At 48.1% G+C, this 26,812-nt stretch overlaps 2 protein-coding genes across 2 annotated transcripts in view; both read right to left on the reverse strand.

The window, feature by feature from the left end:
- AGBL4 (AGBL carboxypeptidase 4) overlaps nt 1-26,812 on the reverse strand; it is a 1,400,873-nt gene that overhangs the window by 207,779 nt on the left and 1,166,282 nt on the right. The gene's annotated exons all lie outside the window — the stretch shown is intronic.
- Nucleotides 950-26,812, reverse strand: part of BEND5 (BEN domain containing 5) — a 51,640-nt gene continuing 25,777 nt past the window's right edge. The window contains exons 4-6 of the mRNA XM_055402924.2: nt 16,505-16,653; nt 10,759-10,972; nt 950-1,444 (exon numbers count right to left, since the gene is read on the reverse strand). Coding sequence (XP_055258899.1) covers nt 1,287-1,444; nt 10,759-10,972; nt 16,505-16,653 — 521 coding nt within the window. The 3' untranslated portion in view covers nt 950-1,286. The remainder of the gene's footprint in view (nt 1,445-10,758; nt 10,973-16,504; nt 16,654-26,812) is intronic.

Here is a 26,812-nt window from a genome sequence, read left to right on the forward strand (position 1 = left end):
CATAAAGGTAGCCATATCCACTGTTCACTCTAGGGACCCTGAGGTTTTGCTTATAGAGCACCAATGGTTTAATGAATAAAGCATTAGAGAAACCAGACGCCAAAGTTTTCCAACCAATGCCTAAAAGTCAATAACCAGAAATGACTGCCAATATTTATTGAGCAGTATATACACATGCACACGTATGTGTGCGTGTGTATATAAATATGTGTGTGTGCATGTGTGTTGCTCAGTTGTGTCCGACTCTTTGCAACCCCATGGACTATGTACATTCCACGGAATTCTCCAGGCCAAAATAGTGGAGTGGGTAGTTGTTCACTTCTCCAGGGGATCCTCCCAGCCTAGGGATTAAACCCAGGTCTCCCACGTTGCAGGCAGATTCTTTACCTGCTGAGCCACCAGGGAAGCCCGACGCTGACTTCATAGGCACAGGCATTACAGAAAGAAGTGTAAGTCAACAGGAAGATCAACTGTGGTTTGCCTGACTGTGCACCATGCACTTTAGACGCACGTAATGAATGGGTTATGCAACTTGAAAGGTCACTTGTGATACAAGATAGGATGAATGAACCGACACCAGGTGATGTTGCCTCCAACTTCCTGAAGGTAACCCTGAACCACATCTAACATTACCATCCCCTCACACTCTTCTACAGATTGACTCAAGTTATCAGGGAAGCTGAGTCTCAGATCACAATGAAGGAGAGGTGACGGGACCTCGATCTGTCCTCTGAGGTAAGAGAAAGTAATCTGCTTCAAGACAGCCCTTCAGATCTGCAGACAGCAGTTACATCCATTATGAATTTTCTTTCCTTCAGCCTGAATGTTCTGCCCCTCAAAGGACACTGGTCACGTCCACTGTACACTTAATATCCATCCTTAAATAAATGAGGATAAAGATTGTCTACAGCAAAGAATTAATGAAGCTTTATTATAGAACAAAATAGAGGAACAAAGATAGAAGTCCTTGAATGGTAAAAATATCAGCTCAAATTCTTGGCCAAGTGATAGGCAACTCAGAGTCACTTCATTCCCTTCTGAAAAGAGGATTTTCACCATCCCCAGAACAACTCTGGTGCCAGGTTGCTGCCTGAATCTCAGCAAATCCATCTGCCGTCTTTGGAAAGAGAAGTCCAAGTTCAGAACAGGCCGGCTGACCCCAGAACCCTACTGGCTCCTGGCCCGCACACCACCATGCATGGTGGGGTCTGATCTGGACAATACCATCGCCCGCAAATCACACGCCAAGCAAGGAAAACGAGAAGGCTTTATGAAAAATCCAAAGTTTATTGCAAATTGTATTTCGCTTCCCTTCGTTCTTCATTTTTACAGGATTTATTGATATCCATGATTTTTTCACAGATGTACTTGTTGACTTTGGAGAGTCTCTGTGCAATTTCAGTTTCATCCACAGTTTCTTGTGCTATTCTGTCGTACAAACACTCTAGACAGGGAAAAGAAACAAGAAGGCCAAGGATTAATGGTGCATTCAAGTACATATCTTTTCGGAAGAGAAAGGAAAATGTGCCTCCTGACATACTTCCAAAGTACCAATTCACATAGCTGGCACGGCTGCCTTTTAAAATTTTCAACACAAAATGTACTGAGAAAAGAGATCTACACTGTAAATTTATACTTTAAAAATAAAGATACAATGCCCATGTGCCCACTCCCCTGCTTAATGGGGTCCCTCTGAAGCTCCAAGACACTCCTCCCCCATCCGACCCTCTCCTCGTCCTCACCAGAGGTGACTGCTCTCCTGAATTTCTTTTTCACGTTAACAAATATGCACACATCTTTATGCAGATGGTGACTGCAGCCACGAAATTAAAAGACACTGGCTTCTTGGAAGAAAAGCTATGACCAACCTAGACAGCATAGTAAAAAATAGAGACATTACTTTGCCGACCAAGGTCCGTCTAGTCAAAGCTATGGTTTTGCTATGGATGTGAGAGCTGGACTATAAAGAAAGCTAAACACAGAATTGATGCTTTTGAAGTGTGGTGTTGGAGAAGACTCTTGAGAGTCCCTTGAACTGCAAGGAGATCAAACAAGTCCATCCTAAAGGAAATCAGTCCTGAATATTCATTGGAAGGACTAACGCTGAAGCTGAAACTCCAACACTTTGGCCACCTGTTGCGAAGAACTGACTCACTGAAAAAGACACTGATGCTGAGAAAGATTGAAGTCAGGAGGAGATGGGGATGACAGAGGATGAGATGGTTGGACGGCATCACCGACTTGATGGACATGAGTCTGAGCAAGCTCTGGGAGTTGGTGATGGATAGAGAAGCCTAGAGTGCTGCAGTCCACGGAGTCGCAAAGAGTTGGACACGACTGAGTGACTGAACTGACTGACGCATCTTTAAATAACATATCTACTCTTCCCCTGTTTTGGACTTTTTACAAGTGTCTCCCTACTCTGTATATCCACCTGACTTTCTTTTTTTTCACTCCACGTTGAGAGTTACCCATGCTGAAGTGTAAGTACAGCTGCAGGTCATTTATTTTCACTGATGAGTAGTGTTCTATTGTCCGACTAATCCACTGCTGACTGACCCACTTTACTGTCAGTGAATACTTGGATTGTTTGCTGTGTTCTGCAATTATAGGCACTTAGGCTGTGTGTCTGGAGAAGGCAATGGCAAGCCACTCCAGTACCTTGCCTAGAAAATCCCACAGATGGAGGAGCCTGGTAGGCTGCAGTCCGTGGGGTCGCTAAGGGTCGGACACGACTGAGCGACTTCACTTTCACACATTGGAGAAGGAAATGGCAACCCACTCCAGTGTTCTTGCCCGGAAAATTCTATGAACAGAGGAGCCTGGTGGGCTACAGCCCATGGGGTCACAAAGTCAGACATGACTGAGTGTGCACACACACACACACAGCCCAGGTGACCCCATGGGCTACAGCCCACCAGGCTCCTCTGCTCATAGAATTTTCCGGGCAAGAATACTGGAGTGGGTTGCCATTTCCTAGTCCAGGGGGACTTCCCAGTCCAGGGATGGAACTTGCTCTGGCCACTGAGCCACCAGGAAGCCTTCCAAGTTCAGATGCGTACATCTTAACTGATTGTTAAGGTCTGACCCCCTGGTGGGTGTGAAGCGGTGCCTCAGGGAGGAGGTTACTAATGAGGCTGAGGACGGCCACTTGCACTGACTCGGCCGATTCCTGAGATGAGGCAGAGTGAGCCCAGACGGGACCTGAGTGCAGCCTGATGGTGGCCCACTTCCTAGCCCGGGGACCTGAGGCAAACTGTCGCCCTAGACTCCTCACCCACTAAACAAGGATAAGAAACCACATGTGATCTTTTATGAGGCTGCCATGAAGGATGAGATACAAATACTTTGCAATTTGCAAGATTTCATCAAACTGTAAGAAACACTGTATCTATCTGTACGGGGTTGTCACAGTTATTTTATGTATACGCCATTGTTTGCTCCCAGGGTCTAGCACAGTGCTTGGCACAGGGGCAAGAGTAAGTAAATGCCTGTTAAATGAATGGATGGATGCATGGATGTTTTCTAAGGAAACCTGAGGGGACATGATAATTCTGCACATAAGAGGACTACAGCTCTGAATGGGGAATGAACCACTGGGGTATGTAGCCCTGAGCAATATTTTTAACTTTGTTGCGCCTGATCCTCCTTGTCTATAAAACAGGAATGGCAACCCAGTCTCGAGGAGCTGCTATGGAGGATGAACAAAGTCCTTCCAGGAGGAGGAGATGGCAACCCACTCCAGTATTCTTGCTTGGAAAGTTCCATGGACAGAGGAGCCTGGTGGGCTACAGTCCATGGGGTCACAAAGAGTCAGATAGGACTGAGCACACACACACGCACACACATGAAGTCTTGTCTACCAGGCCAGTGTACAGCAGTGGTGCAGAGCGTCAACACCTGCAGGAATCACGGAGACTAACTTGTGCTAACTGCTCCACCCACATGAGACAAGACCGAGGCCTGGAAAGCTTAAGTGTGGGTAAGACCCGCCATGGGCTCTGCTCTGAGCCCTTCCCTGGGGACATAGCCAGCCTGCCTCCTGCTGCCCTTCCGGCTGCGGGTGTGTGTGCTCCAGGCTTGCTTTCTCTGAAGCACGCCTCCTCCCTGCGGAGAAGGGTTTAAAAGCTTTCAGCTGACCTTCACTGCTTCCTGACCAACCTGCACTTTGTCTTGTGCTGGCCTTTCCCTGGGGACTGAGACGAGAAGGCAGGAAGCCTTGTCTCTCCAGGCCTACCTCTGCTGACTCCATTTCCCACGCCACTCCAGGCTGGCCCACAAATCAGTCTTTGCTCATCTCCTCCCCAATTACCCTGGCCTCATCCTTCACCTGACTAAATCCCACTCATTCTTCTAGATTCATTCATCTTGGAATCTCCCAGGTTGAGCCGGAGACCCTGCTCTGCCTACATTCTTGGTGCTCCCTGACTCATCTGGGTTGTTCCCTATCAAATCTCTGACCGCAATCTAATAAAACTGTGACCACACTGTCTCTCCTACAGACTAGAACCCTGGGGGTTCCCTCTCCAGCCCTGGGCCAGGGTAAGGCAGACAACTGCAGTGATGTTGCTGGAACCTGAACCAAATGAGGGGTGTGTCCTGCGCAGAGGACTGTCTCTAAGTTCAGGGGTTCAAATCTGGCTCCAACCCTAGTTGCTGGGCCACCCTGAGTGGGAACCTCCCTGGGTCTCAGTCTCATGGTCTGAAAGCAGGTCAAATCCGATCATCTTAGGAGATTGAGATTCTTCCAGCTCCAGGGCTCTAGTTCTCTGGAAGGTAACAGGTGGGTGAAGAGGCAAAGGAGACAGGAGAGGGCAGGGGAGTGGGTGTGCTGGCCCTGAGAGTCCCCGGCGTGAGTCAGAGAAGAGGCAGGAGAAACCGGCAGATGGAGGAAGGTTTTCAGAGCGGCCTTCACAGAATACCAATCACTCTCGTTTCGTGGGGGTAAGAGCACTGAATGGCCCCCGAGGTTGATTAAAAGGCTTTCGTTAGGCTCCAGATATTAATCACCTGCAGTTGCCGGGAATGTCTCCCTCTGTGAGGGAGCATTTGAGATTATTGCTTAATTAACAAGGTTTATAACAGCGTTAATGTGTCCTATTAAAAAAGTTATAAAAATTAAACAGAACTCAAAGCTGTGGCTCATTTGAAAACTCAGACAGTCTGCAAAAGGTCATTTGACCTTAATAAGGGTTTAACTGTCATTCTGGAGCTTGTCATTACAGCGAGACGCCCCTCCAGCCCTCCTGCTTTCACATTTCTAAAGCGGTGTCAGCGTTCACCCCACTCCCCAGCTACCTGGTGAAGAATGACTTTCAACCAAAGAGAAGAAAAAATACTCCCCAACCCTGTGAGCACCAAGGCTTTTGTCATTTTGACATGTCCAATGTGAGTAAATGTGGTAAAGTCATACAAAACAAACATAAAATCTCAGTCCAGAAGACAGTCTGCATGGGAAGAACCAGTCAAATGTAGCCTCAAATAATTAGGCTAAAAATGGCGAGTGCATGCTGCGATGGGAGGTAGGCTTCAGACCTGCTGGGCTGTAGTTAGAAAAACAACAACAACAAAAGAAATTGACATTGTACTTCAGTAAGACAAGAAACCCCTGGAGACCCGGGGAAGCCTGAAAGCCCACTTCAGCTCAGCTCTGAATGAACCAGATGTATGGCTTTGGGTAAGTCAATTTCCCTCTTTATTCACTGGTATGGCAAGTATTATGGGCTCTAAAGGGTTATTTGACCAGGTACCTACGAGGAAAAGATACGGACAGAAGAGGACAGAGGCAGTCACAGGGTGCCCTAGGACACACAACAGAAGTGTCCCCCTACCCTGAGGTCAGGGAAGGCTTCCTGAAGGAAGGTTCTCCTAAGCACCCCTGGGCAGTGCGGGCTGGGCAGAGCAGCACAGGTGTTAGGTGGGCAGTCTGACCTATGCTGCTGGTGCCAGACGCAGCATCTGCAAATTCCCTAATGTGAGAGAGTACAAGGCTTGGGGGAACACAGAGGCTCATTATAATAAGAATTACAGTTCAAGGGGAATATGCTAAAAAATAAGCTGGAGCTCCAGGCCAGGGGCCAGATTATGAAGGTGCTCTCATGACACATTAAGAAGCTTCCTGGGTGACTCTAGTAGTAAAGAATCTGCCTGCAAAAGCAGGAGATGTGAGTTCGATTCCTGGGTTGGGAAGACCCCCTAAGTAGGAAATGGCAACTTGCTCCAGTATTCTAGGCTAGAAAATTCCACGGACAGAGGAGCCTGGTGGGCTACAGTCCATGGAGTCTCAAAGACTGAGCATATACAGGAAGTTTACCCTTTAATAATGGGCACCAGGTGTCGGGGTGGTGGTAACAGGATCACACTTGGTTTTGGAACGATCACTCTGATTACATATAAAGAGAGGAGTCTGGAAGCTGCTGGGGTAAGGCAGGGGAGAAGAGAAAGCGGCAATGGGTATGGAGAGAAGCAGATGGTTTAAAAGGTATTTAGGGGCAGAACTGATGGACAGTGAGCTGAACAAGGAGTGCGGAATGAGGCATCTCTGGGTCCCTGGCAGGTGGTGGTGTGTCCTTCATTACGGCGGTGAACACACAGGGCAGAGGCTCTGGGGTGAAGGAGGAGGAGGGCAGGGGTGTAGACGTGCAGATGTCATGCGGACATCTGGGAGGAGACAGCCAGTGGTGCCCAAATGCATGGATCAGGAACCTCAAAGTGTGAACTGAGGTTCAAACAAATATTTGCCATCAGTCACTGATTCAACAAATGTTATTAAGCACTTACAACATACTGGCCCTGAGCAAGAATCTCATAAAGCTTATGTTCTCATGGGGGTGGGGAAGAAAAACAGTTATCAAGCAAATAAATAAATAAGAAATGCACTACACACTTTAGGGAGGGTGATATGTTAAGAGAGCGATGGCAAGGCTACTTCATCAGCTTGGACAGCTGGAAGTCAAGGCCTCTCTGAATGACATGGAGGCAGAGTGTGCAGGGCGCTGAGGGAAGTGGGGACAGAAATGAACTGGGACAGGGCCTCAGCGGCTGGAGAGCACTGGGACCTGGGAGGTGTGGTGTGAGACAAGGCCGGAGGGGTTACCGGAGGCAGATCACCAGGCAGCGGCCAAGACGATGAGTGTGGATTTCAAGCCCGGGCCGTGTGATGCCGGGGGGCGGGGGGGGGGGCGGCAATGGGAACCAAGGGGACCCCCGAGAGCAGCAGAGGGCAGCTTTGCAGAGGGAGAGGGAGGAGGGCTGGAGACGAGGAGAGGGCAGGGGGAGCGGAGCCCACAGCGGGGATGAGAAGCCACAGGCAGGAGGCCTGAGCGGGCAGGATGGGTTTCTCAGTAAAGGAGGAGCGGTCACATACGCTGGGGAGGAGGTGGAGTCCTGCCCTGGAGGAGTGAAGAGGAGCCAGAAGGAAGCTTGGCAAGACAGATTAAGCAGAGGGCTGGAGCGGAAGCCAGATGAGACGCCAGGGGCACTGCTAGTGCACACGGGCAGTTAGTGTCGACAGCTCTTTCAGGAAACCTGGATGTGAAAAGGAAGACGCGGCAGCAGCTGGGTGATGGAGGTGGGCCCTAAGGAGTGTTTTCCTTGCTTCTGTAAGAAATGAGTGACCAAAGCATATTTAAATGGCACTGGGAAGGAACCAACTGAGTGGAAGGAATAACGTACTCAGGAAGGCAGGTGGGCTGAAATTTAGAAAGAGAGAAGGACCAGTCCCAAATAAGACAAGGAAACTCATCTTTTGGATATGAGGCATAAAACTGGGGGTGGGGGGTGTCCAGGTAAGTTTGTAGATATGGTGGATCGAAGCTGTGGGATTTTTCTTTTCTCTGTGAAGGAGAGTCTCGTGGACTCACGGGAAAAGTAGAGAAGCTTTAAAGAGGGTTTGGAAAATTGAGGAGTGGATGAGTGAGGGAAACTTGGAGGTTGTGGCCTGTGGGGCTGAAGACAGTAAGCCTGCAATGGCCCCAAGCCATATGGCTGAGGTTTTTTCTTCTCGATTGTCCCTTAGTATTGGGGACCAAATCAGCTACAAAGAACATCATCTGAATGGCGTCCAAAGCACATACAAAATGTCTCTGGGTCCACTGGGCAGCCAGGGCAAGGGCTATGATCCTACCCTTACACATGGACACATCAAGCATCTACCTGGAATGAGCACTGCACCGGGCCTGGGGAAACAAAATTAAACAGAACTGGGGTCAGCTCAGAGTTAAGGCAAAGCAGAGCTGGGGCTCACCCCCAAGCTTTTGATATTCCTTTCCAATTCCTGCTTTCTATCGCCTCACACTGAGAGCAGTCGGGAGGGGCCTGAAAGTTGAAAAGCACTGAACGATCATGAACTTCAATGATGTGACCATTGCGACGTCATGCCAGCCCTATGGCACAGCTTAGCAAAGAATGGAAACTTGTTTTCACAACTCAGGCGTAACTATAACCCAAGCTATCAGTCAAGCAGCCCTCTTAACCATCCGAGAGGTAAGTTTTCAGCTGAGGGCACTGGACATGGAGGGAAAGTGGTTCACAAGAAACCGTGTGAAGAGTCAATCAGGGGATGGCTTGCAGGTCTCAGCGTGGTGTTTTTCAGCCCTCACTGATTGAGCTACCAGTGCGTCAGGCCCTGTATGAGGCAAGGAGGACATGGAGGTGAGTCTGACACGGTCACACTAACGTCTGAGGCAGACACATGGCAGATGACTTCATACGATGGTGTGACAGTGAAAGGGCAGTCGGTCACTGGAGGCACCAGGGACCTGCTGGGTCACATTCCAACAAGGGTAACAGAATCAGAGGTTGGCCACCCCTTGGGGAGGCAGGGCTGTGTCCCCAGGAAGGACTCTTTCTCAGGATGACCTCCTAAATTAGGCTCCATCATTTCAGACACTGGGCAGACTACAGGTTACCTCTGCTTGTCTAAAAATAAGTGTCTGCCTAAATCAATTAATCATGAATCAGCCATCCAGGGAGGCAGCTGAGCTTCAGAACAAACCCCAGATCAGAGTCAGCCAGGTGGGTTTAAATCCAGGCTCTGAAACCTCATAGCCACGACTTCCAGTTGGTCACCTAATCTCTCTGTGTCTTGAAATCTGGACCTCCAAAACACACCCTACGACTGGCCATTTTCTCTGTCTCCACTGCTCTGACCTCAGTCTATGGCACCACTGCATCAGCCTCCTGACTGGCCTCCCATTCAGTCCCTCCATCTTTCTCCTGCAAGAAGTCAAGCTACTCATCGTGGCCTTCACGGCCCAAGACCGTCCCTTGCCCACCACCCTGGCCTCAGTCTCCCTGCACTCATGACTCTGCAGCTGGCTGGGGCTTCTTCACCCCTTGAGCATGCTGGCCTTTGAATCTGTTATTTATTCTGCCTCTTTCACGCCCCCTCAAAATCACATAGGACTGCCTCCGCCACATCCAGTTCCCAGCTCGAAACCACCTCTTCGAACAGGTCTTCTCCACCCACCCCAGCTAACACAGCTACTGTCTCACTCAGATATCCATCACAGCCTTTCATCAACACCTGAAATTATCTGATTTGTTTGTGGACATATGTGTTGTGTGCTCCACAGCCTGGCACAAGGCCTGTTCTAAATGCATAGGCTGACTGGTTGAGTATCTTACTTTCTTTATCAAAACCTGGCAGCTGGACACTTAGAGACTAGTGGTTAGGAGTACAGCTTCTCAAGCCAGCCCTCCTGGCTAAGACTCCTGGCTCTAGTCCGAAAACTGTGTGATCTGGGCAAGTTACTTAACATCTCTGTGTCCAGTTTCCACATCAAAAACAGGGATAATATTAGCAGCCAACAGAAGGGAGAGTTATGAAGATTAAATAAGTTAATATGGGCCTGAAACATCCCAAGTGCTCAGAATAATGAACAATTATTATATTCTCTCTGCCCCCGTGCACTTTCCTGTCTCTGTAATTTGCATTATCTGTACTGTAACTAGCTTTTCTGTGTTCACCTTCCCCATGAGACTCTGAGCTCCTTGCAGATGGAGACTGTGTCTTAGCCCTTTCTAAGTCCTCCATACACAGCAGAGTCTGGTAGAGAATAAGGGCTCAGTGAACAGATGGAGAACAGGTGGGAGAGACAGGAGAGAGAAAGCAAGAAGAGGAAAGAAGAGGAGAAAGGAAGGCAGGAGGGAAGGAAAGGAGAGTCCAGGTTAGAGCCCTACCTTTGGCGACACAAACAGGCAAAGAGACAGGGAGTCCCTCCAAACCCTCCCAAACCCCTGAAAAGAGGCTCAGTCTAGCGACCGTCGGCTGGTCTTCATCTCAATAAGTGCTCCAGGCACGATGCTAGGACCCCGGAAGCTGGTGTCCTAGCCTTGACCTTCACGCACTCTACACAGCAGTCTCCTTCCCCAACCCCACATCTTTGTCCCGAGTACCTCTCTTTAAACATCTGCGTCCCCAGGTCTGGTGGATCCTTCAAGGCCCGCTTCAGTAACCCACTTCCCAGGGACCCTCCCTGATTTTCCAGCTAGGGGTGTCCTGCCCTCCTGAGAACCCCCTTCTGTGCCTCTCGCATGTGAGCTCCTTGAACTGAACTTGTGTCTACAGCTCATTTGCCCTGTTAAATGTGAGCTTGCCCAGAGCCAGGTTCGTATCTGCCCCTGTGTTCCTGTGCCCAGGCCAGGGCCTGGTATGGGGAGGCTCCAGCAGGTGTGTTGAACTGAAACGTGCCCCGTGCATTCCTGACAGAGTTGAGGGCAGGATCTCAGTCACTGCGTCTCCAGTGCAGGACTCACCTCTGACGATGCTGAGTTTGTGAGGCGAGAGGGGTGGCTTAGGGACTGCATCTTTCTTTTTTTTTGTGGCAACTCCTGTGACGCTTCTGTTCTTCAGAACATCTGTTCCCCAAATCATGACTGCCAAGTTCTTTGTGTACTTGGAATCTCCTTGGGTGACTTGTAGCTGGTGCCATTTCTCCTCATCAACCCAAATCCCGCTTCCCAGATGGACCTGAAAGGGATAAGAACACAAGCGAGCACCTGTTTAGTCAGACAGGATGGTAGCGGGAAGCGTTTCCTGTCCTTTAAAAGACACTGCTGCAAAACTACAAGAGATCTGCTCCATAAATACTAACTCCCTTTCTTTCAGGGAAATACTAACACGCATTTCCTGAACGCCTGTAATGCACCAGGCCTTACGCTGCTGCTTTATATTTACTCTCTCAGATCTTCACAGCAACCCTGGAAGAAGTGTTGGGACACTATTTTCATTTCAGGTAGAAAAACCAGGTTGGGGAGATAAAGCCACTTTTGAAAAGTCACTCAACTATGAAGTTGCAGAGTGGATTTATGTTGTCTGGGTGGGGGTCTCTAGGTGACTCCAGGGTACAGTGGGGTGTGGCAGCCACAGCTGCTGGAGTGGGGAGGGAAACTGCCCAGGTCCTGCCAGTAGCGGAGTGTGTATGCATGTTCTTTCTGTCTCTGGCTTCAGTTTTTGGGAACTGAGCAGGGAGAGTAAGATTTCACCTAAGTCCCTTCTGGCTCAGAAAACCTATGATTTTAACAAATTAAACACAACCACTGTGTCCCTGGTCTGATTCTGATGGCACACAGAACAAAACACAACCTTCTGTTCCTTATAAGGGAAGCGCTCAAAGTTTGAGAGTAGAGTCCATAAACGCAGATGTCCCTGAATAATCTAGCAAGGAGCTTTGAGAGTTCCTTTTCCTTTCTGGCTCTTTTAACAACTTAAAAACCATTTGTTGATGTTAATCATTTAAAAATGAAGTTCCGACTTTGACCTTGCACCTTGCCATTCATGCTGCGTTTCTACCGAGTCCACGGAGGGCAGACGTGGCCTCTGTGGGAACAGTGGGAGGGGCAGCCACTGATGAGTTACATTTCTGAGGGGACTGGAAAGTCCCTGCCGAGGTCCTTCTCTTCAGAGACCGTCAGTCGTGGGCCTTGCATGGTCAGGAAATATCCTGGGAGAGTCCTGGTCTGACAGACAGCAGACATACACCCAGACTGACGGCGGACTGGCAGGACTCAGGGTTCAGAGATATCTGAAGAGCTCTCTACTGAAGATGGACTTGGAAAGCACAGTGGGCATGCACAGATGGGCAGACAGGTCAACCAGCAACGCTTCTTCCTTCACCAATTACTGGTATCTTCAGACCGTGAACAAGAGAAAATAGAGCAACACAGCCCACCCACAAATGCCAGTAGGTAAACAATCTAACACTGCCACATCCAACTTCACTTCCTTTTGCTCAAAAGATCATTCAGATCTCTGCAGGCACCATATCAGATAACCAGATTCACCTGGCCTCCCTGTGCTGCAAACCTCAGCGCTGCAACTCTGCTCACACAGCTCAGGAAGATAAGCAGCCCTTGAGTGGGATGTGTTAGCCTGGGGCTGCTGGGCAACATCCACCCAAGGTCGAGTCTCGCCTTTTCTCTGTAGCCTGAACTGCAGGTGGGCAGTCTGTGTACCAGATCAGGCCTGCTGGCGACTAGGTTCCTCCTGTTCCCTGTTGGACCCCAAGTCACCTCCCTGGATGACTCTCTGTGGCTACCCATGCAAGCTTCCTGAGATAGGAGAAGACAAAGGATGCGAATTAGATTTAACACTGAAACAGAAACCCTTGGAGATGGAGGGCAACTTCGATTTTCCAAAGATCTTTGCACTTTTCTACTCAAGCCTTGTCTTCCTACAACCTTTTAATTTATCGTTCTTTAAAGAGAGGCGGTAGTTATCTTGGTCAGTGTTCTTCTACAAGAGAAAGGGGACACTGATATTTCCTTGAGTACCCACTATGAATAGGTATTCCACTCTTAATTTAGTTATAAACATAATGACCTTAAGAGATGGAAACAGGGAGAAATATTTACAGACAGGGACAGAGATTCAGAAGGACTAATTAGTTTTCCTAAGACATACTATCAGAAACTTTAGGAATCAAGGTTCAACTCTAAATCTGTATGACCCTGCAGCCCACACTCTTGGCCTCCTGCAGCTGCCGGTGTCATGGTGGTGCTGATGTGGTGGAAACAGAGCAGATTTATGTTCATCTGGCTTTCCTCCTGAGCCTCCCTCTGCACCTGCCCGGCCACTCTGCTGGCCAGCACCCACTGTGGGTCACACTGCAGTCAGGGAAACCTGGAGAAAAGCCACCGGCTGGCCTTCCTGACCCCATTCCCTGCCCCGACCAACCCACGCTGTAAACACTGCCACATCAATTCCCTAAACACAGCTTTCCTTCCTTGACTAGATGACTTTCGCAGTCTTTCAACTGGGTTTTTATGTTAACCCTCTGGGATCTTGAACGGCCCCCCGTTTTCTGTCACATCAAATGCAACGTCCTCAGTCGCTTTTAAAGGTCCTCTAGAATCCTGTTTCCATTCAACCTATTAAGCATAGCATGTCTACCATTCAACGATGTCCCTAAACTCACTCATTTTTTCCTACATCCAGTGTCTGGTGACAGAAAAAGGACAGGCTCTGGAGTCTCCTCTCTGTGTGAATCCGAGCCCTTCTACCTACCAGCTGGGTACCTTGGGCTAGTCACTCTACCTCTCTGAGCCTTTCTTTCCTCAGCTGTACCAGAGGCAGATTGCCATCTGAAGAAAGAGCTATTTCGAAGATAAATGAGATAACACGAGCACAATTTTAGGAGGGCAGCGCACAACCCGAAACTGTTACTTTTGCTGCCTTCTCCCCCATCTATGCTCTGTTCATGCCTCTCCCGCACCCAGACATGAAAGCCTTCCCTTACAGCTCTTTAAGCCTGACAATATTCTAAACCCCAGCCCCCAGTGAAAGAAAACCTCCTTCACTACTCTTGGGCTAAGTTCTCCCCACTCTGAATTTCTAACTTACTAAGAGCCCTCACTACCTTCACAGTCCATCTCCATGGGGAGAGGTCCAGGCTTTGCCTCTTTCGTCCCCTACAAAGTGGCCCAGACCAGTCTGAACACAAAGCTGTAACAAACTGATGCACATATTTAATATGTCTTAATGGCACTGGCTTTCAGTTCAGATGAGCTGCTGTTCCTTGAAGAAGAAAATATTTTCTGACATGCACTCGAGTACAACGCCAGCTATGCAGCACAGAAAGAAACAGTCCTGGGTAAGACTGACCACAGGAACAGGCTGGGGCATTTGGGACAAGGGTTCCTGAGGTCAACAGAGCTCAGGGTCACCTGGAGTGACACCCCGCTTTCAAGGATATAGCAGAACAGACTGGAAAGAGCACTAGCCTGAGAGCCAGGTGACCTGGCTTCTAGTTCTTGCCTGCCTCTGCGCTGGTGTACAGCTGGAGACAAGCCCCTCTTCTGGATGTATTTCCCCATCCATCCCGTGTATAAATTATACTATTTAAACTTTGATGGTCTTTGAAGATTTACGATTCAATGAGTTTTTGAAATAAAATATCTTAAGACAAAAGAAAAGAGATGCGCTTGAGCCAAATCAGAAAGTAACTTTTATGGCAAGCCCTTACTCACATAAACCACAGTTCACTATTGGACCGAAATGTTAGCCTTAATGCTTTCAAGGGAGGCTATTAAAAATACGGCATCTGGTAGGATGGGACTTGATCAAAGAATGCCTTTGTGAAATGTTCTGGAGGACAAATCCAGTTTCCTACTAGGAAACAGACCTCATTCCCATGCTCTGGGCGTCACAGAGATCGAAGCAGAAAGAAGGAAGGGTCTGAAAGGACAGCAGAGCCAAGAATAATAATGGGATGTGGGGGACTGCTGTTCTAAGCAAGCTGCCGTGCATTTCCAGGATGTACGCTTCCTTCCCCTCCCTTAATCAATTTCTTTGACTATAAATTGGTGGAAACAAAAGTCAGTTAGTTTTATAGCAACATATTGGCCATAATCAATGATAAAACAAACTTGGCACTTTCAAGACAGGTTGTGCAGCTTGAGTATGAAAAAAATCAAATGACATTTGAGAGACACAATCTCCTGGAGGGAAAATGATCCTTTCAAAACAGACCCTGATAATGCCCAGAAACTGTCCATCGGTCTTTAAAGCAAGAGAGAAATAGATTTCTCTTAGAAGCTACTTGAAGAAAAAGTCTGTAGTCATTCCACTACGTGACTGTGCCTAAAAAGAAATCAACGAAGACAGAAAAGTCTTTTCTTTATCTCTAACTGCTGAAGGTTCACCAAAGTTAGATACACAGTTTAAGTCATTTTTAATGGCTAAGGAGAGCATTAATCTGATCCTACCTGGCACAGCTAGAGACGCTGAGGCCCAGAGAAGGGAAGCCCCCACTCAGAGTCACACAGGTAGAACAAAGAGTTAAGCTTAAACTCAGGCTCCAGGCTGCCTACTTCCACTCTGTCATGCCACCTCTTCCCAGGAAAGCAGATTCTTAAAGCCTGTAGGTTGCAGCAAGGCAGGGCAGCACAGGCCTATAGTTTGACCCATCAGTTCTGCCTCTGCAGGGGAGGAAGTGCTCTGAGGGAGTCGAGGGCTCATGGATAGGAAGAGGAGGGCAGCATATCCAAGGGAGCCCTCAAGACCAAGTTTCATTTCCTTGGCTTGACAATGCTTGCTTTGGCTCAGCCTGGCCAGCTGCAGGGATGTATCTGGAGAAACCCAAATAAAACAACCTTTCCTTTCTCATCAACCCACTGGGGAACGATACTGGATAAACAGAGACCTTTTGAAGCATAAGGCAAAAAAAAACAGACTGATAGAGATGAGTCTCTGGGGAGAAGGGGAGGTGGTGTCTATAATGCATACCACGGTGGCAAAGACTATTATAGTAAAACTGAATATGACCAGTGCCGAGACAAAGAGAGCTAGTATACTTCCTCCAAGATAAATTCATTTGGATGTAGGAAGAATATTAGAAGTCTTCTCCTTGCCCTGCTGCTATGTCATATATGTGACTTTAAGACTTCCAAAGGCTTTCCTCCCTGCACTAATGTAACTACTAATAGTGCTTAAGTTTTCTTTCATAACTTTTTTTTCAAGTCTTACAAAAAAAATCTGAGGAGTTCTATGTGGTCCTAGGACTGTGGGCTAACCAAGCTGAATGTACAACTTGAAAGCAGCTTAGGGGTAAGGAGCATGTCCCATTCACCTCTGTATGCCGTCATTTAGGGTTAGGGTAGGACTGACAGCACACAGGTACTTTGCAAACAATGAATGAATAACTGCTCAGTCACAGCCGTTTCCGTAAATCCGATACCTCATCTCCAGATCACCTTATACATTTTATGCATCTGGTTTCATCAGGTTATCATTTTAAATTATCTTTCTCACTAACAAGCTATTTTTAAATGTCAGTTTAGATTTAAAGTTGCTTTGGCCCAATATTTACCAAAAAAAACAAAAGAAGAGAAAAAGTTCTAGTAAAGCTCCACTGATTACAGCACATGGATTCTGGAAGCAGTCACAGGGCTAGGCCTGAAGGCCAAGCGGTCGTTGTAGCTCGGGAAGCTCCCACCATACCCTCCACCTTCGCACTGACTAACCAACGCTTGTAGGGAATGGAGAGTGAGCTTGAAACACTACCTTGCCATTGTCTAGGATATACTTGTCCATGACAGGTGCAGGAGCGGGGTAATAGGACGACGTATTTGCTTCCTCACTGAAAGTGCTCCGTAACTCCGGCTCGGGCTCGAGACATTCTGACTTTACTTTTTCCAAGTCAATGGCGGGACCTAGGCAGTTAAGAAAAGAGATCTGTCTAGAACTCCAAGGAAAATCAAAGGCAAATATTTTAACTATGCATCTGTCAGCACATAGTGGCACACACAAAAAAATATGCTGGCTTATTTTTGTCCATTGGACTACACTTAAATCCCAGCTTGAAAATAATATGAGGTATGAACATCACAGGGGAAAAGGTAGAAGACAAGAATGGACTAGATTCTAATTAAACATGAATGAGAAACAGTCTTCTAGGGTGTCACTGTCTGAATGAAAATGCAAGGGATTCAACTTCCTGCAGGGGAAAAAGGTCCTTTTAAGACTGGAGTGGAGACAGGGTAGCAATGACTGCAGTATGCAAACTGTGTATTTGCCAAAACCCCCTCTCTGTAGCCTACGTGAAGTAGGCCACAGCAGAAGATAGGAAGGCAGGGGGAGAAATGCAAAGGCCTCCCCCGCCCAAGACCTAGTATCTAGTCAGGCACATTTCAACCAAGAAATTAAAGTACAATACAGATTAAGCCCCTGATTGCCTGAACCGGCAGCTATCCTGATTTTTATTTTAATGCAATCAACACAAATCATGTACGGTTTAAACAGTAAAAGGCAGGAGATAAATGGTGGTGGTTTCTAAGGAGGACTTTTTTTCTCTCCATTAGCTTTCTAAAATGATGGACTATTTTTCAAATCGCCTGTTGTGTCTTGATTACCAAAGGGCAGAAAAACAGGGTAAGGCCGGATAACTTGATTAACTTTTATAGGCGAGCAAATCCAAAGGCCAACGGAGAGTTTTGGCATCCTGGAAATTCTCCCTATGCAAGTATTTCAGGAGTTAACTGGGATCAGAAATTCAGCTACTGCCAAAGCCGGTCCCCAGGACCGTGCACGTAACTGAAGTCACCAGTGAGTTTCATGGTCCAGCCTTCTGTTATTCTTACCATGTGGGCCTCTTGGTATGGAGCTGTTTCTGTGCCAAAGCCCTCACCAACAACCTGGCTGCAATTTACGGTGCTAAACTGCCATACCCTTGGCTTTGGCTGGTAGTGAGGAAGGTGTTGGTGATTTTGTTACAAACATTCCTCACGATAGGGCTTCCTAGACCGATAAAACCACTTCTGAGTTGCTGGTAGCTGCAAGACAGATCTCTGAAGTCTCCAACAATGTAGGTGCACATGTGCGTGCTCAGCACATGAGAGCATCTCAGTCACTTCAGTTGTGTCTGACTCTGTGCGACCCGATGGATCCTAGAGTCCACTAGACTCCTCTGTCCATAGGATTCTCCTGGCAAGAATACTGGGCTGGGTTGCTACGCCCTCCTCCAGGGGATCTTCCTGACCCAGGGATCAAATGGTGGCTCAGAGGTTAAAAGCGTCTGCCTCCAATGCGGGAGACCCAGGTTCAATCCCTGGGTCGGGAAGATCCCCTGGAGAAGGAAACGGTAACCCACTCCAGTATTCTTGCCTGGAGAATCCCATGGACGGAGAAGCCTGGCAGGCTACAGTCCACGGGGTCGCAAAGAGTCGGACACGACTGAGCGACGGAACGGAACGGAACCAGTCTCCTGCATTGGCAGGCGTGTTCTTTACCACTCGTGGCCCCTGAGAAGCTCTACGAAGTGTGAAGGCACACAGCTGAATGCAGCGAGGCTGGGGAGCGGCACAGAGCTCACTGAAAAGCAGGGTTCATCTCGGGAGACCGAGTTCAGGTCTTATTCCTAGTTTGGCGATATTTTAATTGTGTGACCACAGGCGAGTGAACTGTGGACGCACAGGCTGTCAGTGAGGGATTGACAGCATCGTCACCATTCTCGGAGCATCTCCCAATTCCCTGTGACCTGCTCAAGAGCTGGGCCGAAGGCTCCTCCCAATGCTCTGTGACCTGCTCAAGAGCTGGGCCGAAGGCTCTCTCGGAGCATCTCCCAATGCTCTGTGACCTGCTCAAGAGCTGGGCCGAAGGCTCTCTCGGAGCGTCTCCCAATGCTCTGTGACCTGCTCAAGAGCTGGGCCAAAGGCTTTCTCTTCTTTGTCCCCAGCCCCTGGCATGAGGAGGTGTTCTCTGTTTGCTAAATGAACAAAAGAATGGCAAGAATGAATGAATAAAGTTTCAGAAGCAGATGCCATAGTTTCTCCTCTCTGTATGAGATCTCGGTTGTATTTCTGAGATATAAGCAAACTCAAGTGGAGCATCTGATCTTTTCTTAGGTCAGGGAAGAAGCAATTACTTTGGCTTTCCCCAAAGGGCATGGCTGAGTTGGCACCTGAGGTCTCTTCCCGCTCTGACATTCAGCAGCAAGATAAAGGAATGGAGCCGTGCAGCCAATGGAGCACAGGTCATCTTAGGAAAAGACAGTGTCCCTGCTCTAAAGCCTCCTTTTCCTCCTATGAGAGGAAGATGGTGGACAAGGAAACGAACCCAGCTCAGCTCTGACTTCAGTCTAGTTCTTGTCCATTTACCGCCACAACAGCTGCCAAAGAAATTTACTCACAACCAAATCTTTCCCGGCTTAGGCTCCTACTACCCTCAAAATTAAGTTGTGTACCATAGCCTCCTTAAGACTCTGAATATAATCAGCTTCTTCCTGATCTCTGGGGCTCAATTCCTGCTCTCCCCAGATGCTGTCCCTCAGGTGCTGTGTTGTCCCAAGCCTCTGAGCCTTTGGACGTGCTACTGTTCTGGCCATGAAGGCCATCTCATCTGCCTGTCAAGACTCTGGTCAGACTGCAGAACAGAGCTTAGGTGTCTCCTTCGTGAGGCCTTGCTCTAATCACTACCAGGCAGGGGGTGTCTAAATCGTAAATACTTCCAGCAAATTATATTTGGAATCATCTACCAATCTGTCTGCTGTCCACATCAAACTGTGAAGCTCTTCAAGGGTAAAGTTTCACTCTCTTTGTAATCTTGGCACCTAGGGCAATGTCTGGCACAGTGCAGGCTCTCAGTAAATTCTTCATAACATGAGAGGAGAGAGAGAGTTGTGGGCAAGAAAGAGACTTAAATGGGCTGAGGCAGAGATTCTGAAATAAAGCCCTGCTGCTGAGTGGAGGTGCCTGGGATCAATGGGATGTTTGAGAACAAATACCTGTAACCTTTTTGCAGCCCAGGAAGTAGAAGTCAGGGCTGTAAAATGGAAACTGGAAACATCCAGCCAGGGGAGCGGACAGGGACACATGAGGAGCAGGAGCTGAGGGCAAAGGGTCACCTCTCTGGCTCCACCCTCACTGGTCCTCTCTTCTAAGGCAGACTCTGCTCCCTAGTGGCCTGCCTAGCCAGGTCCCTGGGACTCCCTCCTCCCCCCGCAATAGTTAGCCGCACTCATCTACTTCTCTCTCTGCCACCCCCACTAGACTGTGAGGCCTGAGGGCAGACACAGACCGTGTCTTTTTATGTTAGAGACCAGGGCTCAACACAGCGCCTGGTTCCAATTCAGTTGTCAACAGGTAATTTTACACATCACTAATTACTCAACCTTTCTGACACGTGTTGCCTCATCTTGAAAGGAGGAATGACAGCAGTGACTCAGCCAGGCTGCAGCATAAAGGAGTTAACCTCATGTGTGTCACGATTCACACGGACTCTGGCACAGAGCGGGTGCTCAGTAAATGGTGGCTCACCAGCCCCACCCCACCCCTGCTCCTGCCCCAGGCGGGGGTCATATTTGGGTGCTCAAGTTAGTCACTGCTAATCCCTGGGAACCAGGGCCCCGCTGGTCTTCTTTTGCCCCAAGTCCTTGGCACGGGCCTGGCCCAGAGCAGGTGTTCAGGCTCTCATGGCACACACACCCACACTAGGCTCCCCTCTGCCAATTTGCTCAGAGTTTCGTCGAATGCTGAGCCTATTGTAATGGGATCTTCCTGCTCCCAAGCTCTCAAGGAACTCTATTTCCTAACATCCCCAATCAGCACATTTAATACCTGGTGGCTGCCAGGGATTAGCACTGCTCTCTGCCACTGCCTCCTCTGGCACTGTATACAGAAGGACCTGGTGTCTCAGCGAGGAGGACAGACCAACCAAAGGCTCCTCCTGTAAGTGGTTCGTCAGGAGACCCGGGTGTGACTCCTGAGACACATCTCCTTCACCTCTCTGGGCCTCAGCTTTCCTACCTGCAAAATGGGGAGTGCCAATAGCCTCCAGAGTGCGAGGCAGGGGCACAACGGAGGCTCAGACACAGGCTCCGAAAGTGCAGATGAATGAAGGGGTGACTCAATCAATAAAGCGGCATGTTTAGTAGTACAGAATCAGAAAGAAAAAGAACAAAAAGCGTGTGGTTTCTTCCCAGAGAGGAGGGAGGGCCTCCAGTGCTTTTAATTTAAAAGGGGGAGAAAAACACTTCACTGCAAATTTTAGTCGGCTCCACTACGATGCTGGCAATTTACATCTCATTACAACAAATGCTTCAGATTGCTGTTTTGCTTTTAAAATTTTCTGAGGCATTGTTCTCCTTCAAACACATGTGACCAAATTAGCCACGATAATAAGCACTTGTGCTAAGAGACGGCACTGCACGATCTGGTGCAGATATTTTAAGTAACAAAGCAACTTTTTTTCACTTTGTGGGAAGAGTAGGAATCAAAAAAAAAAAAAAAAGCCTTTTGATCCACTTCAGGTTTATTTTGGAGAAAATATACCTTCCATGGAGAGAAACCTCTCAGCTGGGTAAAAAAAAGCTTTTGAAAGAGTATAAAAGACAGTGCTTGTGTTTTCATTCAGTCATTCACGAGCCCATTCATCACACAATCCCTGACTGCATACCAAGATCCAGCCCTGGAAGAGGCACTGGGGACCCGGAGACAAATACAGCATGCACCAATTCTGGAGACGTTGAGAATATAACACGTGAAACTCTCATTATACTGCATACAAATAGCTGTGAGTTGATAGACAAACACTGGATTCAATGCTAGAAAACCTGCTGCAAATCCTGGGTCTATTATTTCCTTTACCTTTTTAAGCCCCAGAGGCCTCTCCCATAAAATGGGAATCATGGCACACAGTAAGGGGCTTGGTAAATGTTTGCTGGCACAACAGATAAATGAAACTATAACATTCTCTATTCTCGTCTAGCTTAACTGGACTAACGCCATTCTTCCTGAAAATCTTTCTAAGAAGTTGATGCTTATGTTCTATTTGCGTGTTCAATCATGTCCGACTCTTTGCTGCAACTCCTCTGTCCACAGACAGGAGGCTTAAAAATCACCCATTTCTCCAAAATATGTATGTTTGAACACTAAAAATCAATTCTGACTTCTGTTGAAACAAAAAGGCTAATAATATTATATTTTCTCTTGAAAAGTATTAAAGTCTTTCATTTATTCCTGCAAATGAATAGGACCTTTCTCTGCTATTGGTATAATTCTAGTTTCTTCCTAAATATAAAGTGAATCAAAAAATCAAATCAAAATCCTTAAAGCATATGCCTACTTTGGTGGCCCAGAGGCACACTGGGTTTGTCAAAAAAACTTGTTGAAAAGGAGCTGAGCATGGGAAGAGCTAGCAGCAATGAAGGAGATACACAGAGGCCTTGGAAAGAGATGGGAGATGGCCCACAGCTGGGCAGTTGGGTCTTTCTTAGAACGCATCGCCACTCTCACCTGTTGTCACAGCTATGCATATGGTTCTTAGCCCCACTGCGCGTCCAGTGAGGGCAGGGACAAACCTGGGCTCATTCCTTCAGTTCAGTTCAGTTCAGTTCAGTTCAGTCGCTCAGTCGTGTCCGACTCCTTGCAACCCCATGAATCACAGCACGCCAGGCCTCCCTGTCCATCACCAACTCCCGGAGTTCACTCAAACTCATGTCCATCGAGTCGGTGATGCCATCCAGCCATCTCATTCTCTGTCGTCCCCGTCTCCTCCCGCCCCCAACCTTTCCCAGCATCAGAGTCTTTTCAAGTGAGTCAACTCGTCACAAGAGGTGGCCAAAGTATTGCAGTTTCAGCTTTAGCATCAGTCTTTCCAATGAACACCCAGGATTGATCTCCTTTAGAATGGACTGGTTGGATCTCCTTGCAGTCCAAGGGACTCTCAAGAGTCTTCTCCAGCACCACAGTTCAAAAGCATCAATTCTTCGGCGATCACCTTTCTTCACAGTCCAACTCTCACATCCATACATGACCACGGGAAAAACCATAGCCTTGACTAGACGGACCTTTGTTGGCAAAGTAATGTCTCTGCTTTTTAATAATGCTATCTAGGTTGGTCATAACTTTCCTTCCAAGGAATAAGCATCTTTTAATTTCCTGGCTGCAATCAGCATCTGCAGTGATTTTGGAGCCCAAAAAAATAAAGTCTGACACTGTTTCCATCTATTTCCCATGAAGTGATGGGACCAGATGCCATGATCTTCATTTTCTGAATGTTGAGCTTCAAGCCAACCTTTTCACTCTCCTCTTTCACTTTCATCAAGAGGCTTTTGAGTTCCTCTTCACTTTCTGCCATAAGGGTAGTGTCATCTGCATATCTGAGGTTATTGATATTTCTCCCAGCAATCTTGATTCCAGCTTGTGCTTCTTCCAGCCCAGCGTTTCTCATGATGTACTCTGCATATAAGTTAAATAAGCAAGGTGACAATATACAGCCTTGACGTATTCCTTTTCCTATTTGGAACCAGTCTGTTGTTCCATGTACAGTTCTGACTGTTGCTTCCTGACCTGCATACAGGTTCCTCAAGAGGCAGGTCAGGTGGTCTGGTATTCCCATCTCTTTCAGAATTTTCCACAGTTTATTGTGATCCACACAGTCAAAGGCTTTGGCATAGTCAATGAAGCAGAAATAGATGATTTTCTGGAACTCTCTTGCTTTCTCCATGATCCAGCAGATGTTGGCAATTTGATCTCTGGCTCCTCTGCCTTTTCTAAATCCAGCTTGAACATCTGGGAGTTCACGGTTCACATATTGCTGAAGCCTGGCTTGGAGAATTTTGAGCATAACTTTACTAGCGTGTGAGATGAGTGCAATTTTGTGGTAGTTTGAGCATTCTTTGGCATTGCCTTTCTTTGGGATTGGAATGAAGACTGACCTCTTCCAGTCCTGTGGCCACTGCTGAGTTTTCCAAATTTGCTGGCATATTGAGTGCAGCACTTTCACAGCATCATCTTTCAAGATTTGAAATAGCTCAACTGGAATTCCATCACCTCCACTAGCTTTGTTCGTAGTGATGCTTTCTAAGGCCCATTTGACTTCACATTCCAAGATGTCTGGCTCTAGGTCAGTGATCACGTTATCATGACTATCTTGGTCGTGAAGATCTTTTTTGTACAGTTCTTCTGTGTATTATTGCCACCTCTTCTTAATATCTTCTGCTTCTGTTAGGTCCATACCATTTCTGTCCTTTATCGAGCCCATCTTTGCATGAAATGTTCCCTTGGAATCTCTAATTTTCTTGAAGAGATCTCTTGTTTTTCCTATTCTGTTGTTTTCCTCTATTTCTTTGCATTGATCACTGAGGAAGGCTTTCTTATCTCTCCTTGCTATTCTTTGGAACTCTGCATTCAGATGCTTATATCTTTCCTTTTTTCCTTTGCTTTTCGCTTCTCTTCTTTTCACAGCTATTTGTAAGGCCTCCTCAGACAGTCATTTTGCTTTTTTGCATTTCTTTTCCATGGGGATGATCTTGGTCCCTGTCTCCTGTAAAATATCACAAACCTCTGTCCAGAGTTCATCAGGCACTCTATCAGATCTAGTCCCTTAAATCTATTTCTCACTTCCACTGTATAATCATAAGGGATTTGATTTAGGTCATATCTGAATGGTCTAGCGGTTTTCCCTACTTTCTTCAATTTCAGTCTGAATTTGGCAATAAGGAGTTCATGATCTGAGCCACAGTCAGCTTCTGGTTTTGTTTTGAGTATCTATTAGGCACCCACTAAGTGCCAGCCCTGAGCTAGGTACCTTCAAATGATGTCCTGTCCAGTAGTGGAAAGAGACAGACCACAGACCATTATTACCATCCTGACAAGAGTAAGGATAAAGACTTGGGCATAGAAGCAGAGGAGGAGGTGCTATACCCGGAGGAGACTAGGAAGGCTTCAGAAGGACAGTCACAAACCTCTGGGCTGGGGCTTGGAGCTGGCCGTACGGGTTGGAGTGGGATAATTATTGTCACACGGGGAAGGCAAGTGGCACATTATGGAGGCTCACTGATTGACCAGGATGTGGGCAGCGTCCTGATCTGCACAGGTTTGCAGAGAGATTACCATGGGCTCAGGGACCCTGGAAGGCCTTAAGGAAGAGGTGAGCTCTGCCTAGAATTTGAGATAAGGTCGAGGGAAGATGGCTGGATGGTCGGGCAGGGCAATGGGATCACTGTCAGCACCAGCTCCTTGGGGTCCTTCCCCTGACCTTCCCCGTTTTCTGAGGGTTCTCTGTGGATGAGGGCTAGAGTAGGCTTTGCTAGGCAGAGGCAGGAGAGGCCATTCCAGCCCTAAAGACCGGATTGGGCAAGACCCCTGCAGCTCATGCGGATGTCCCACTCCCACCCCCACGGTGGGGCTGGTCCCTTGGGGAGTCAAAACTCTAGAGCAGCAGAGCTGGAATGGACCCAGAGAGCCCCCTCTCTATGGGGCAGAAGCCCAGCAAGACAGGGGTGGCAGGAGTGGGCCCAGGTCCCCAGTCGTGTGGTCAAGGTATTTTACCCACATTAGAGAACTGTAGAGGACTGTTTCGAAGGACATGTTTGCTTCTCCTTGAAGAGGAAAGGTGACTGACACCTACTGAACACCTTTATTACTTGTTGTTGCTGTTGTTTAGTTGCTGTCATGTCTGACTCTTTGCGATCCCATGAACTGTACCCCACCAGGCTCCTCTGTCCATGGGATTTCCCAGGCAGGAATACCGGAGTCGGTTGCCATTTCCTTCTCCAGGGGATCTTCCCAGCCCAGGGACTGAATCCATGTCTTCTGCACTGGCAGGCAGATTCTTTACTGCTGAGCTACCAGGGAAGCCAATTTTACATCACAATAACTATTTTAAAAAAAAATCTTTTAATCTTGACACCCCAGTATCAAGTTATTATTTGTTTACTGTCTTCCGGGTTAGGATGGAAACTCTGAGGTCAGCCACTGTCCTGATCACGGCTGTATCCCAGCACCCAGCGCAATGTCCCCTGCACACAATGAATACTCATCAAACACTTGGTGAATGAAAGAAGTTAATTCTTAGTAATTTGCTGAAAGTAAAAAATAAAAATTCAGGGTTGCTAGACTCCAAAGGCTTGCCCTTACCACAGCCCTACACGCCTTCAGCTAACTGTGATTTTCGGGCTGCACAGGCTTCTCACGTAACGTCCACCCTGTGGGGCCCACACTGCAGCTCTCACTTTCTTTTGCCTTCCTAGGTGTCTGTGGAGAACTCCACAATTGAACCGGGGGTGCAGTGGGGAGGCAGTGGGTCACCAGGATTCATCTCACCTCTAGGAGCTCTGAGCCTGTCCTCTGCCAGCTGGTGGTCAAAGCTGGGCTGGCTCTTTATCTGTGGTCCTGCCACTTCCCACCCACCCCAACTGTCTGGACCCAGGCAGCATTCCAAATGGCAAGGATATGCACAAAAGCATGGATCTGTCCTGCTAGATGGGTGCCGAAGGCCCCCACACATGTGTTGAATACACACGAAACGGCCTCTGGTTCTGGACCAGAACTGGCTGGGAGCGAAGACTGAGGGGCTGTGGTACGAAGGAGTGGGGTAGGAGGCACAAAGGTTGCCCTCAGATTCCTCAAGGGCCGCCACAGGGCAGAGCGAGTGCCCGAGGGCAGGGCTTAGGGAGGCAGAGTGCCCTCATGGTGGCCCCGACATCTCCCAAACAAGTCAATCCATGACTCTGGCCTTGCTGGCTCTCCCCTCCAGGCCATGAGCTGTTCCAGAGCAGGAACTAAATGGGATTCATCTTTGCTAAACGTGGGTTGGTTGATTTACTTGGTTTTAAGATCCGATTTCAGAGTAGCAGGACAGTCCAGGGCCCTCCTTCCTCTTTCTCCCTAGAGTTCACTTTTCTGGGGCAGTGGGGAGGGGGCTGAAGGATAGCTCCAGGCTGTCCCTCTGTCCCTGAAGCCCATGACCAAAGGGGCAACTCTGAGGTTGAGGGGCTACAGGCCCCTCCGAAGGGAGAAGCCCCTGTGTCCACCTTTGTAAGGGCTGGGGCAGTTCTAGGGGCTCTCACCTGCCTTTGCAGCCTTGGCTGTC

Source organism: Moschus berezovskii, chromosome 4 (genome assembly GCF_049115385.1).
Source record: "Moschus berezovskii isolate FMDL1 chromosome 4, NW_MosBer_1.0, whole genome shotgun sequence".
In the NCBI taxonomy this organism is placed as follows: domain Eukaryota; kingdom Metazoa; phylum Chordata; class Mammalia; order Artiodactyla; family Moschidae; genus Moschus; species Moschus berezovskii.